General features: G+C 36.9%; 1 protein-coding gene and 1 non-coding gene across 2 annotated transcripts in view; both read right to left on the bottom strand.

The window, feature by feature from the left end:
* Positions 1 to 1,609: 1,609 nt before the first annotated feature.
* The window catches only part of LOC137980277 (E3 ubiquitin-protein ligase FANCL-like), a 16,341-nt gene continuing 3,659 nt past the window's right edge, over positions 1,610 to 14,291 (bottom strand). Inside the window, exons 4-16 of the mRNA XM_068827673.1 lie at positions 13,157 to 13,213; positions 12,378 to 12,475; positions 11,410 to 11,457; positions 10,479 to 10,527; positions 9,382 to 9,453; positions 8,910 to 8,948; positions 7,558 to 7,672; positions 6,466 to 6,549; positions 5,693 to 5,738; positions 5,542 to 5,623; positions 4,418 to 4,534; positions 4,119 to 4,190; positions 1,610 to 1,749 (exon numbers count right to left, since the gene is read on the bottom strand). Coding sequence (XP_068683774.1) covers positions 1,717 to 1,749; positions 4,119 to 4,190; positions 4,418 to 4,534; positions 5,542 to 5,623; positions 5,693 to 5,738; positions 6,466 to 6,549; positions 7,558 to 7,672; positions 8,910 to 8,948; positions 9,382 to 9,453; positions 10,479 to 10,527; positions 11,410 to 11,457; positions 12,378 to 12,475; positions 13,157 to 13,213 — 912 coding nt within the window. The 3' untranslated portion in view covers positions 1,610 to 1,716. The remainder of the gene's footprint in view (positions 1,750 to 4,118; positions 4,191 to 4,417; positions 4,535 to 5,541; positions 5,624 to 5,692; positions 5,739 to 6,465; positions 6,550 to 7,557; positions 7,673 to 8,909; positions 8,949 to 9,381; positions 9,454 to 10,478; positions 10,528 to 11,409; positions 11,458 to 12,377; positions 12,476 to 13,156; positions 13,214 to 14,291) is intronic.
* On the bottom strand, positions 5,019 to 5,091 carry Trnat-ggu (transfer RNA threonine (anticodon GGU)). The gene has a single exon. It is a non-coding gene; the product is annotated as a tRNA-Thr (tRNA).

Here is a 14,291-nt window from a genome sequence, read left to right as displayed (position 1 = left end):
GCACAAAAAATACTTCAGGGCTTTTTGTTTTGTACATGCATGATAATTATATGACGAAAATGTGACCCACAGTATTCACCGAGGTGGAGGTGACTATCCACCACAGACACTGATGTGAATAGTTGTTTTAGTATTATATTATACTAAAAAAGAGATACATAGCACAACTGGTGATTTTAACTCATTTATACCTGCAAAGATTACAATATTTTTGGCCGCAAATACTGTGAACAGCAGAGGATATTCCAGGTGTGCCTTCAGCGCTATCCCTTGTTTTAGGGTAAATAGTATACTAATTATTATTATTTTACAGATGAGTCTTGGGATATTGGATCACCACAAAGCTTCACAAGAAGCACAGGACCAGAAGTTGATAACTATCACCAGACTATTGATGGCAAAAGTAGTTCAGAATCAAATATGAATGAAGATGAAAAAAGAGATGTGCAGCAACAGGACATTAATGAAGTGCATGATTTCTTTGATGTATGACATTATAACTCATGACATTATTGATTCTTTGAGTGGCCAATTAGTAAAGGCCAACTATTGTGAAGGGGAGAGAATGTTATGAATTATCAACCATTTTTCCTATTCATTCTCTTATGCTTTCACACAAAAAAAAAACTGAGAAAAATACTGTGAACACTAGAAATATTTATGAAATGTTATAAGTCATGTTTCAAGTAAAAATCCAATCATGCAGAGATCATTATTTCCCTTCCCAAAATACAAAGAAAAGATAAAATCGTTATTCTTCACCCTTTGCTCAAAATATTGCATTTTTATTTTTGTACATTAATTTAGTGTAAGTTGTTACAAGTTATACTTAATCTGAGTAACTTATTTTTCTGAAGGAGGATAAAACAATATTCCCATCAGACTGGTAAATGATTACCAAATCCCAAGCTACATTGAACTGTTTTCATAAAATGTTATGACTTCTGGAGTATTTCCTAAGGCTTGTATTGACAGAAATACTTGGCCCAGTTCAAGCTTAATCAGGGTTTGCACAATAAACATTATGGGATTTTTGTGTTAAGGATGGTGCCTACTATTGTTATTGCCCCTACATTCTGCACATCTCAAGATGTTGGGGTTTCCTATTGGTGGAGCATTTTTGCACGGATTAAAAGTATGCGGAGAAAGCAGAACTTAGCAAGTGCTCTCGGTATCACCACACATTTTTCAAAGATATTTAAGCTTCAATTTGGAAAAGAACACCATACATACCAGTAGCTTTGTACTTTAAAGCTTTTTACAAATATTGTTGATTAATTATATTTGAAAACTGTGTGTTTGCCCCCAAGTTTCTTGTTACATGCTTTTCCCGCATAGTCAGTAATCCACGCAAAAATACCTTTGAATTAGTAGGCACTGTCCTTAATTTATAGTGTGAATCACAAACTTAAATACAAAGTGATGTACATATTACAAAGCAAAATGTGACAAAAATAAATTAATTTCTATCATTTAGAGACAAATACTGGTATCTACCTTATCTTTCAGATTTGTTTTTATCGAATAACATTAATAATTCGTGACAAATATAATTAAAACAAACAGCTTGAGAAACTCCTGGGAGTTAATAGATTTTACTCATCAGTGGTTAAGCACCAAATCAGTTGATGTAAAACCCTGTGAAGACAGAAAGGAAACGGGAATAAAGACAATGTTCCACAGGTTTTTACACTGAGGATAACCGTCCCTAATGAATCATTTTCCTGTCACCATTTTGACTGTGATAGGCTAAAAGTAAAAGAAAAAGAAGATCATGTTATTAACTAGTTTCAAGTACACCACAACAAAAACTAATCCTCTACTTTCTTATAATTCAAGGTTCGTGCAAGATCTTGTATATAAAATTTCAAGGAGTTTTCAAGAACCAGAAATTGAGTTTTAAGTTGTACATAGTGTTTCTGGAAAAGCCTACTGTACCTTGATGTTCTTCCCACTTCCTGTGATTTTTTGCATTTAATATTTCCCCAGTAGTCAAATTTGGGCTCAATTTTCACTCAAGAAAAATAGACGATTTTCGTATTCTCGGTATTGGACTGGAACTAGCTTGCAATGGAGGCTAATGCGGGGGAATATATTAGAAAGTATTTGCATTTGAAAAGATTTCCCCGCATTAGCCTCCATTGCAAGCTAGTTCCAGTCCAATACCGAGAATACGAATATGGTCTATTCAAGGAGTTTTCAAACAGTTTCCCACCAAATCATTTTTTTCAAGTGCCCTTGAAGTCCAAAATTAAATTCCAGGGCTTCAAGGAGTAGCACAAACCCTAATTTTACATGGAGTACAACCTCCATTCTGATAACAAGTGTACACATTATTCAAAGGAATGAATTCTATGAAAATGACGAAACGTTGAGTTTATAAGCATGTTTTGATAGAAACTGCTGCCATCCTCAGTCAGAATTGCACAGCAATGGAATGAAGTATGGCGTGAAAATGTGGGAATTAAAGAGATAGCTGATGACTGACATGGTGTAATTGTTGATTCAAAGAGGGTTGTGCTATACTTCATTCTGTTGTTACTATTTTTGACATTAGCATTTTCTATAAATATTTTATTATATTAAAATTTAGCTTCTGTTGCTTTGTATTCTGACTAACTGAGAATGGCAGAAGCTTCTGTCGAAACATGTTTATAAACTCAAAGGTTTAGTCGTTTTCTAGAAATTTTTTACTTGTCTGCTACTATCAAGAAAAATTCAAAGGAATCTTTTTAACTCCATTCTTCATCTTTCTTTTTTAAAAAGTGCAAGATACTTGGGAGAGTGTGAACAAGAATAAACAGGATAAGGCTGTGAAGGCTGAATCACTTTTTGCTGTTCCTTATTCTCAATGGCAAAGGTGTAGCACTCGCAGCTTGCCCAAAGTAAAAATAATATTATACTGATTCCCGTTTTTCCACCCCTGTTGGATGGGTGACTGTATGGCAATACCCCATAGGAAGTCAGGCTGGCATATTGTTCATGAACCATTCCTCCCACCCCTGCCATAGTATGTGGTCTGAGTAACTGTCACTCTTAACCTGACTCAAGGGTTTTCCTCCAGGTACTCCATTCTCATTCCCAGAGCGGCGATCCTCTTGGCCAGTGTCACCGTTCGAACGGAAATGCAGGCACTCCAGTTTTCCTCCCTCATCAAAATCAACTCACAGCTAATTACATCTGGCTGTGGTGCTATACTCCAACATCAGACACGCCTATGTATACTTTCGGCCCAATGTTGTGAACTGCTTATTGGCCCTGAAAAGCCCCAATGAGAAGTGGCCAATGAAGTACTTATGTAACATAAGGTTGCCCATCTTGAAAATTATCTAACCCCCAAGACTCTAAATTCAGCCTTCAACAGGAAAATGGCTTAAGGGCCCACAGACGGATTTTTCGCGCGTTACTAAGGAAGTGAAATGTTACCTCCGGTAACTGACGTCATCATATCATGAGCTGACAAGAAAACCCACTCAAGCAAAAGTCACCGCACAAACTGTTGTTTCCATCGAAGGTTTTTCCTCGCCCTTCCTCGCGCTCGTTCTCAGATCAACTGCGTATGCGTAATCGAACTGACTTCCGGTTTGAGAAAAAAGCTAAATTTCCGGCGGTTTTAAATTGAATTAATTTTTTTTTTACATGGAACGTTTCACCCCCAAATACAGAATATAGCTAAGCATTGATTTTTTAAATCATCTTTTTTGAAAAAGTTATGGGTATTTCAGTATCGTTTATGTCTTTAAAAAGAACATTTTTCAAAATAAAAAGAAACCCATGCTTGGCTGGATGCAAAAACGAATACAAATTATCAAACCATCAATTAAACACCCAAATTGCTTAGCACGGAGACAAATTTAGAGTTTTCTTTTATTGGTCACATGACCATGGGTGTGGTATGATGACGTCATATTTAGGGTCATTGGCTTACAAAAGTTGGAAACTGACCAAAATAATGCCAAATTTTCTCAAATTACTTAACCACAGCATCCTTAGAAACGCACCCCAAAAAATACGTCAGTGGGCCCTTAAGTTTGGTTCCAGTGATCTAGTTTCAGATCTCAGCTTCTAATGGATCAATAAGACCCTTCAAAAAAATTAAAAACTCAAAATGTTCTCACTTTGCTGCAGTACGGACACTCCCCAAATACCATGTTGAAACTCTGTCTTGTTGATGGTAAATCTCTCAACCACTGTGTAACAAACAAAAGAAATATTTCCAAAATATTAACATAACATAATGACACTGAAAATTATCATCATAGGTCTTGTACTGGAACTAACAACTGTTACAATGACTTTCAGAGAATCAACTGAAGGCTGTACATGTAGTTCTATCTGCGAACTATTAATACGTTAACTTTTTAAACTATTTCACTTTACCCTTTAATAGTACGTATAATTTAGAAAAGTTTTTAACCTCATAAAGACACAGGCTGTGAAAAGACTGTCCACATCGTGAATCATCGCAAACTTTGTCAGGTATCAGGTCATTCAGGCGATAGGCATAACAGATGCCACACTCCATGCTGAAATCCTTAAGAAGGCAAAAATTATTTATGTTCATGAATGACAATAATTTATATATTTTACGTGTGGGCTTCCTGTAAAGTAGCTTTTAGCTAATTGGAGTGGAGAGTCTGTACTCTGTATCTTGACCTGCAATCGGAGGTCTGCATCATCATGGCATTTTGGACAGAATATTGGGTTACATGGCCGCTTGAAATATGAAACCTACATGTGCAGTAAAATCATGGACGGTATTGGGTTTTACACTTAGTTACCCTCGTCAGGAGCAGTCAAGATTAATTTTGTAAAAAGAAACCCACAAAGATTGAAATAAGTGCTTGAAAGGGGTTTTGAAAACAATGGAAAAATGCCACTAGAATGGCATGCTATTCTAATATTAATTTTGATTACATAAAGATCTTCAACACATAAAGATGGAATCAAGTGAAGCTATGATCCTCGCAGTTATGAACACAATTTTTGCAATTGTGTAGAGAAGCCTGAAAAATTCAGGACTTCAACGGGATTTGAACCCGTGACATCGCATTACCGGTGCGACGCTCTAACCAACTGAGCTATGAAGCCACTGACGTTAGGAGCTGGTTATCGAAAAGAGTGCCTTAACAGTTGTTACATGTAACACAACCTTTCACCAATATTAATTATTATGTTCACATTATTTATGAAAATTAGACCACATTCTAAGTTTGCACTGCCAGATAATTTTTTTTACCCAAGTGAGGAAGGATTGTAGTACAGTGTACAATAAATAATTTACCTAGTACATTTCTCAGCCATGTGCAGCAAACAAAGTTGTTGGTCTGCATGCTACATAGATCTGTAATCTGGAAATCTAAGGACTTCTAATGGGTCACACGACAAACAGCCCAAACCATGTCTGTCAAAATAATATTGTAAGGAGGATACTAACAGTAAATGTTCTGATTGACTGGTTGCTACACATGTACTTGTACATGCATGGTTGACTGTTGGCTGTTGGAGTGCAAAATGAATGAAGTGGTGATCTTTAATTACCTCCTTCTTTGTTGTTGAAGGGGAAGGAAATTTCTGGCCTAACAAATTCTCCAGGTTTGCAAAAACGGATAACTGGGGATTCCTGATAAATAAAATCAAAACAAAATTAATTTCATTCTCAAGATAGAATTAATTGAAATGACCCTCTCACCAGGACTGAATGTTTGCATTCAAATGTTCCCGCAAAGGCACAACCACTGCAAAATAAAATCAAAGGCCATGTGAACCAACTCAGCCGCTCAAGTAGCAATCAGCTGAGTTGTGCCAACATTGGAAAGAGTACATTATGATGACATAGAGCTTCTTTTGGATCATGATGGGATTTGTCCAGATTTGTCATCTGACAACATAACTGATGCAACCCAATCATTGTCCACTAATGTCCATACTGCCAAAAATTGACTCTGCTGCACATGACCCAGCTTGTAAAATCTTTCACCTACTCTTCTTAACCATTGACTCCTAGGAGTGAGGACTTGATAGATTTTACTCTGCCCAACTCCAGACGATTTTACCAGTCAATGGGGCATGGTTTTAACAACTTTATTAATTCACCTCTGAATCAATAAAGAAGAAGGATAGGAGAGGTTATCCCTATCAAGGTCATCCGACCACAGCCAGATGTCATTGACTGATGTAGTCAATTTTTATGAGGGAGAACAACCAGAGTATTTACCCAGAGAAAAATCCTTGGATTCAGATTAAGATCAACTGAAACTCAGCCCATGTCATACCTCAGGTTAAACCCGAGTCTCAGAGGTGGGAGGCACATTTTACATACATGTAACCACTAAGCCACCCTGACTGCCCGAAGACGGAGTCAATAGGTTAAATAGATAAACCACATATATAAGAAGAAATTTAATATAGATCAATAATTCATGAATAAGGATTAGCGAAAAACTCCTTCTACGGCAGAAGTACCACTGTCAGCTCCAAGAAATCTGCACTCTGGCAAGAGCCTGGGATTTGCTGGATTCAAATCAATCTGGATAGAAGCATTGTTCCCTGGAAATGAAAGTCGAGAGAGTGATATTAAGATTAACAATAAGTTATTGTATTTCATTAATTATAATTAATAAAAAAAAACAATATAATTACTTCAATGGAAAATGGGATCTAGATAGTGGTTTAACTTGATCATGCATACATGTATTTAGACACTACATTTTTGAAAGAGCTTAACCCTTTGGCGTCCAAACCGGCCAGACTCAGTATTTTACTTTGTCTAACGCCAGACGATTTTACTCGTCAATGGGGAACCCCTGGGAGTCAATGGGTTATCTTCAACATCAGTGTAGTTCACATGGGAGTGAGCAAGGCTTAATTTCATAAAAATATACAGACCCTCAAGGGTCCACTTTTCGCATAAACAGAAAGCAATAAAATGGATCAAAATATGCCTGTCTTAAAGTTAACTAGTTCCACTGCAGTGACCTAGTGAAAAACAAATTAAAGCATTGATTGGAATTTGAACCTCATGAATCTGAAAGTAACCTAGTAATAAAAGGCATAGTAACCTCACCCTTAACATCTATAAACCAACTCAGCCTTTAATACCTGCAGTCCACAAAAGAGCTGGAACAGCTTAAAACTTAATCTGCTGAAATTGCAGTCACGAATTTCCATAATTACTGTAAGAAAATAATGTTGGCCACTTGAGTTATTCGAAAGTCAAACGACATTCACTAAGGTTTTCGGTTTTTGGTCGGAACATCGTTTGACATTCAAATAAGTCAGTGCCCAACATTTCTTATAGTAATTAGCTTAAACTTGTTAATAATTTATTAACAAGAGCATGACCAAATTATAAACAAGTCTACGACTCATGCTAGAAGAGATGATGTATCACTACATTTAAACCCTATATTACTGCATCTGGGTACATTGGGTTACTTTGCTAACCCTGCCTGCCAGGGACCATCAAATTACTAAAGAGAAAAATAACATAATTCAGATAACTTCAATTGGGAGGAGAGGACAGGACAAGGGAGAAACTTAATGTGGAAAATTTACCCAGAGCAATTCTTCTGCTTGTGCAGGAACGACGTGGTTGATCCGGTTCAAGAATCCAAGTTTTATGGTCAATTTCATCTAACATGTCCCAAAAATCCTCAAACTTACAAAGGATCTACAGAAGCACAAAATAAAATAAAATGATCACACATCTCTTATAAAACAGTACTAGAAAATTTGTTAGGCGAGACCATGAAAGAACCGGTTAAGATGCATTAACAGCAAAGATCTCATCTGGAGCAAGTCAGCTTCTTAATTACCCAGATTATATAATAGGAAAGAGGAAATCGACAATTTGTGGGGCGCTGAAAGCAGGAATTCCCAACAAATTTTAAACATTAAAAGGAGCCATGTCACGCAAAATGATGCAATAACCACTTAAAACTGTTGAACAACATAAAAGAAATACAGCAATTATAGGAAAGAAAAGCATGGACGAATACAAATGGACAAGATTGAAACAGTATGCATTTGGGTAACCTTGAAAAATGTGGCCCAACGTTTTTTTAAGTTTTATCACAAATTGCCTAGATAAAATTAAGGTTGCTTTAATTTTTCTCAAAATCATCTTTTTTGTGATGTAACAAGAATTTTATCAGACGTTAGTAAAGGAATTCCACATTTAATTTACCATTTTCGAGTTTTAAACTCGTGATTAACTAACAATTTCCCCATAACACCCTAAAATACATGCAACGTGGCATAGCCTCTTTATAATTATTATAACACACAGTCATGGTGCAATAATATTTCTTTAAAGCCGTGAGATGTTGTACTACTGTAAGATGACCACACCAAAAACTGATCACATGAATGTACGGACATAAGACTGTCTTGATTTCTCATTTTAAAAAGCTGGGTTTTGCTAACCTTGAATTTGACAATCAGGTACATGTATGGTATCTATGTATCTTGGGGCTAGAGCAGGGATGGCACAGAGCACTTGCCTCCCACCAATGTGGCACTGGTTTGATTCTCAGACTTGGTGTCAGATGTGAGTTGAGTTTGTTGGTTCTCTACTCTGCTCTGAGAGGTTTTTTCTTTGGGTACTCCGGTTTTCCCCTCTCCTCAAAAACCAACATTTGATTTGATTCATATTAATTTGTTGATTTCAGTTTACAGTGTCCCCAGTTAGTGCTCCAATGCTAGAAGACAAGACACTTAACTAAAGTTCCTATTCTTTCATTGAGGAGTATAAACTTAAGTTGTTTAGCATTTTTGAATAGATAGAGTAAAAGTGTGACTCTTAGGAGGGAGGGGTTAACACAAAACAATCACACATGATTTGCCATACGTGTAGCCTGCAAGCAGGTTTAATTTGTCGCTGTAAAGAAGATGCTCTTGGAGCTCACCTCTTGAAACTGATGATATAGCTGCTGAAGAGGACGGCTCTGGTAAAAACCAAGTAATATTAACAATAAGTGAACTCATTTTTTATGAACAGTCCATTTCGCATGAAACATTAACACCGTTACTTGAGTTGCCATACGCATATCATATAGCAAAAGGTTTATTGAACACAGAAAAAAGCTGACAAGGAACTCAAGCTGGAAACAAGTCAAAGAAATGTTACGTACTCTTACACTATGTAAATGCCAGCCATGTGCACCTTGGTATGTTTTTCTCTTTACTTTTACCACAAAGTAAATTTATGCTCATCAAGTAGTCTTGAAAGTAAAGAGAGCTGATGAGTTTGTGTCCTTTGGACTAGGGATTGACACAATCACATCGTGGCAATAACATGATGATGGAATATCCTCCGGTTGTCTCTAATAACAGTTGCCCATGCATGTTTACTACTAGGTGATTAATTATTTACTGTACCTGTGGTGTCCAAGAGAAAGTGAACTGTTTTCCTGGTAGATCTGTTGTACATGTAGGAGCAGCATAAGGGTGCTGGCAACAAAAAGGCAATTTTACTACAACAATTATAATAATAACAATATTATTATTCACCTCAGGCTTGGTGAATGTCAGTGACTGAATGAAAACTGAGACGAACATTCACCTCGCCTTCAGCAAATACTTGTTAATTTTATTATCATTATAATTATTTCTCTTGTTCACACCAGTAACAGGGACACTGAAAAACACAGACTGCAGACTGTGCAGACTGTCTGTAAAATGAAATTCGGTTAGCCTGAATTAGGCCTAAATAACATTCAGGTTAGCCTATTTGTGGTTAGCTCTCAATAATAGTGAGGGTATCACCATATTTTACCCCTGGTAGACCTGCACAGTCTGCACAGTCTGTAGTCTGCGATTTGGCATGGCCGCAAGTAACATGATTAAACATATATAAGACAACCCTGCTGCATCACCACGGCGCTACGTGCCTCATTGGCTATTTACCATCTCATATCCAACGCATTCTCATGGAATAATTGTTAATTATTCATATTGAGACTGACAGCTTACAGTTGTATAACTTACTACGAAAACCACCGATCTGTGGAATGGGCCCAAATTAATCGAGTCACTGCCCCGCCCAGTTTCGTTAAACATTTTGGTGAAATTCCTTTCCCACGGGCTTGAGGTGTACAAAACAACCTCAACAATGGAAAAACACATTTTCAAAATTTATCTCTGTTTTCCTTGGCAATCGCAAAAAAACTTCCTACAAAGAAACCTCTCCCTTTTCCAATAATGTCTAGTATAAGCTTCATTCTCAAGTATTCTCCGAAAACTTTTCCACAATTATAGAGCCAGTTCCATATGCGCTCAGTTCTGCCATTATCTCTTAAGAATTTGAACTATTTACAAGCGAAAGTGGGCGGGGCAGAGACACACGTAAATTCCCACCCATTCCACAGATCGGTGGTTTTCGTAGTAGCAACATCTCTGAAATAAACACCAGCAAGAAAATTGACAATAATATTATTATTAAACTAATATCCTCGGCTAATAATAATAGTAGTTACCTGAGCTGAAATATGTAAAGTTATAAAATGCTCTCTTTCCTTATTGTCCCTGAAAACAAGATTGGACTTAATTAATTAAAAATGTTAGTAATGTGTGTACATGTACCTATACGTAAGGTTGCTAAAAGGCATAATTAGTAATGAATTTTATATAATTTACTGTATTCTACAGTACGGCCTACGGTACAGCCCGCTAAGTTCATAATTTCAATTATCTACTAGCAAGTTTTTCATGTCATTTCTGTTACATAAACTCGTAAATCTTGCAAGAAACTATTTCAGACAACCAAGAAGATTAAAGTTTTTCAGATTTTAACACGGCATTCTTTGTGGCAGTTGAACCTTCCGCTTGACTTTGACTAGCTTCCCTGCTCAGGTGCCGGATTAAGCTCAGAGATATAATAAATATCTTACTAACCTTGTTTTCTCAGTCCATATGCCTATTGTAAGTTACGGATCCTCATTTTTTTCCCGTTGATTTATGGCCTGCACACTTCGCGCTTGGGCCATAAATCAACAGGAAATAACTTGGTCTGTAACAGTACGGACCTAGAACTTGGCTAGTAAGAGGTATTAATCATTGATCATTGTCTGATCACAGGTTTCCTGTCAATGTCATCCATCTGATGGCTCTTTCCCCTTTTCAGGCCAATCTATATAATCAACATCACTTTGCCATTTGCTATTTTAACTGTATTCTTTGCGTACATCACTACCAAGTAACGTCTGCACCCACTGAAAGAGTGAAAGTCATTTCACATTTCTTTCAAGCCAGTTCTTTTCTTTCTCAGTATGCAAATTCAGTATAAATCTCATTTGTGTACTGTGTCAAGTGTCACAAAATGGCCTTCCACCCCTTTCCAGGTTTTGTCAAAATTTCCTGCAGTTCTACAGAGCCAATAAGCCCATCACATGCTTGGCCCATCTTTACCTGGCAGAAAGTTTCAGCACTTGAAAAGATGGATCCACATAAGCTAATCTACAGGGACAAACATTAAGCTATCAGGATTTTTGTAGCGATTACATCATCGATAAACGTCACTTAACTCCTCAAATTCAAGATAATAAGCACGCAACATTTTTGAGCCATGGATGGAAACCAGAAGCAAACATTTTGCATCCCAGGACAGTGGTGTCTACCAGATTTTCAAACTTAACATCTGCATTACTGAAAAGATACTTACAATTTAAGTGTCGTATTGCGAACACAAGTTAAACAGGAAAACAGTTCACTTCTGGTTGCCGTTGGTGGCTCAAAAACATTGCATGCTTAAGCTCCCTGATTAAATAGCTAGTTTTTTCAAGTTTGGAGACAGTGTCTTCAGAAAGTTGACAAAAATTACTTAAATACAAATAGCTCTTTGTTCCATAAAATAATATTTCATATCTCAACAGTGCGTTCTCAAGAATGTTGTGCATATGAGCGAAAGTACTAGATAAGATTTTGACGCAGTTTTGACCTTAGCATACCAGTGTCCCTGTAAGGCAAGTGCTGACTGACAGTCCACTACACCAACCTTACACTCCTTAAGTTAAATTTATAGATCCCAAAAGTTTCCTTTGGCTTTAGTGGTTGCATGTCAAGGTAGGATTTTTTTTAAGCATACACCAAGGGTACAGTACATCATTTATAGTTTATATTCATCATTTCGTGGTAACCTACAAGGCTGCTGTCTAAGAAAATTTTTCTGGAGCCCTTCAGGTTTCCAACATTAAAAAGTTAGTCCCCCAAGTCATTTTTTCAAGAGCCCAGAATTAATTAATTAAAAGCGAGGATGAATCACCTTGTGATAAGTTAGGCGCCCGTTCAGGCTACTCGTTCAGAAATTTGGTCGCCCACGCTCGCTAGTAAGGCGCCCCAGGCAACCGGGCGACCGTTAGGCAGCAGCCTTGTCCTACCTCTCCCAGCCAATGGCTTCCAGCTCTGCCACCAAATGTGTGTAGACCTTGGGTTGAGTATTGACTTTTTCTGATTTTTGATATTCCAAGAGTTTTTCCTACCATTTTAGAAATAAGATGATACACAAAGAAATAATTTATTAATTAATGTGTAAAAATTTGTCCTGCATAGGTCAGAACATTTTATTCTTGCATGGGTTGGAATGTTTTTCTAAACTCTTGATTTTCCACCCAAAAGAAAAAGAATCAAAGTATATTGATTAGAAGAAATTATTATTCCATTATTATTCATCAACCTCTTTATTCATCTACATATCAAAGAGGTTTATTATAACAGTAATTGAATGATTATTGCAACAGTCCTTTCACAAGGAATGAAAACCAGTTAGGTATAAGGCTGATGTCAGCTGGACTTAATTTTATAATCTTTCTGTGAGTTTTTCAAGACCTTTGTCATAATTTGAAAAACCAACATGGCATAACAAAATCTTTTATTGCACACAAAACCTACACTGTCTGTAACTTTATTAATATTACAAGCGAGCACACACAAACAAACAAACAAACACAATTTAGTGTACAAATGGTAGAAATTTGCATATATGTACAAGTGCATGGACTACATGCCTTTCACCAAAATGACAGGGTTTACCTCTTTAATATTAAAGTTTCACACTAGTTATATTATTACATTCCGACAGTAATTTAGGTAGGTGTATAATCTGGACAGACATACAGAAAGACATAGTGGGGAGTGCAAAGTCTGTTTAAGTAATCACCAGAATGCTCTTGAGTTCCAGAAGAAAGGAAGGCAAATCAGCACTCTGTGACAGTCTCTGCAATTAATGCAAAAATACAGTAAAACTGCAGTGCTAAAAAACTCCATTACATACACCTTATGCATACCTTTACACTGCAAAACACGTACGTATGCACACTTGTTGTGCTATAAATTAAAACGATCATGATTTTAATCTATTTTCATATCCAATTTTAATTTTAAGGCTTTAAATCAAAGAGAAAAATAGGTAATTTTATTCTTCTATCCAAAAAGATACCTACTGAGACTCACTGAGCACTTGTAGTAGACTGCTCTACTTTAGAATTCCTAAAGTAGATGTTGTGGTATGCATGGGTGAAGATTTTCACTTGTACTAAGGCTTTACATTGTAACCCTTCCCCACTCGAGAGCGAGACTTACAGATTTTACTCTGTCTAACACCAGACGATTTTACTTGTCAATCAGGGGCACTCTACGTGTGAACAGGTTAAGATTATCAAACTGAGTGTATATAGGCCACTTCGGAAAATACCATAATACTACTTGTTTGTCCCCCCAAATTTTGCGTAAGCATTGTTTTCGTTTTCTCTTGGGACCATTGTAAGTCCCAAGAGAAACTGGAAACAATGCTCATTCAAAATTTGGGGGGACAAACAAAGAGTATTATGGTATTTTCCGAAGTGGCCTATTAGAAAGGAGCAGGAAAAAGGCTGCACGTGAAGCTTTACAACTTTCACTGCTTTACTATGCAGCTGTATGTTGAAAAAAATTTATCCAGAATTTCATTTCGAACTGCAACAAAATCATCGAAAACCACAAGAGGATTAGTTTGCAACTGCCTAAACAGCTGTATTGTAAAATAATGGTAGCATCGAGTACAGTGCTGACATCCTTGATACACATACTCTAAGGGTGCCTTCTTTTGGTACTATTCCGGAATAGGAATACACAGAATGGACAGTATTCGTGTTCTTTTGGGACCTATTACGTTCATTCTGCTTAGGCAGGAAATGATACACGGCCAGCTGGTCACCTGCCGGTGGAGTGAAAATTGTAAAAATTTGATTGGAGTAGCAATGCAAAAATGTCTACTGTGGATGCAGGTGTGCTGGCCTCTCTTCTGTTTCTTAACC

Source organism: Montipora foliosa, chromosome 12 (genome assembly GCF_036669935.1).
Source record: "Montipora foliosa isolate CH-2021 chromosome 12, ASM3666993v2, whole genome shotgun sequence".
NCBI classification, from domain to species: Eukaryota; Metazoa; Cnidaria; class Anthozoa; order Scleractinia; family Acroporidae; genus Montipora; species Montipora foliosa.
The sequence above is the reverse complement of the archived record's forward strand: the minus strand, read 5'-3'. Positions and strand labels throughout refer to the sequence as shown.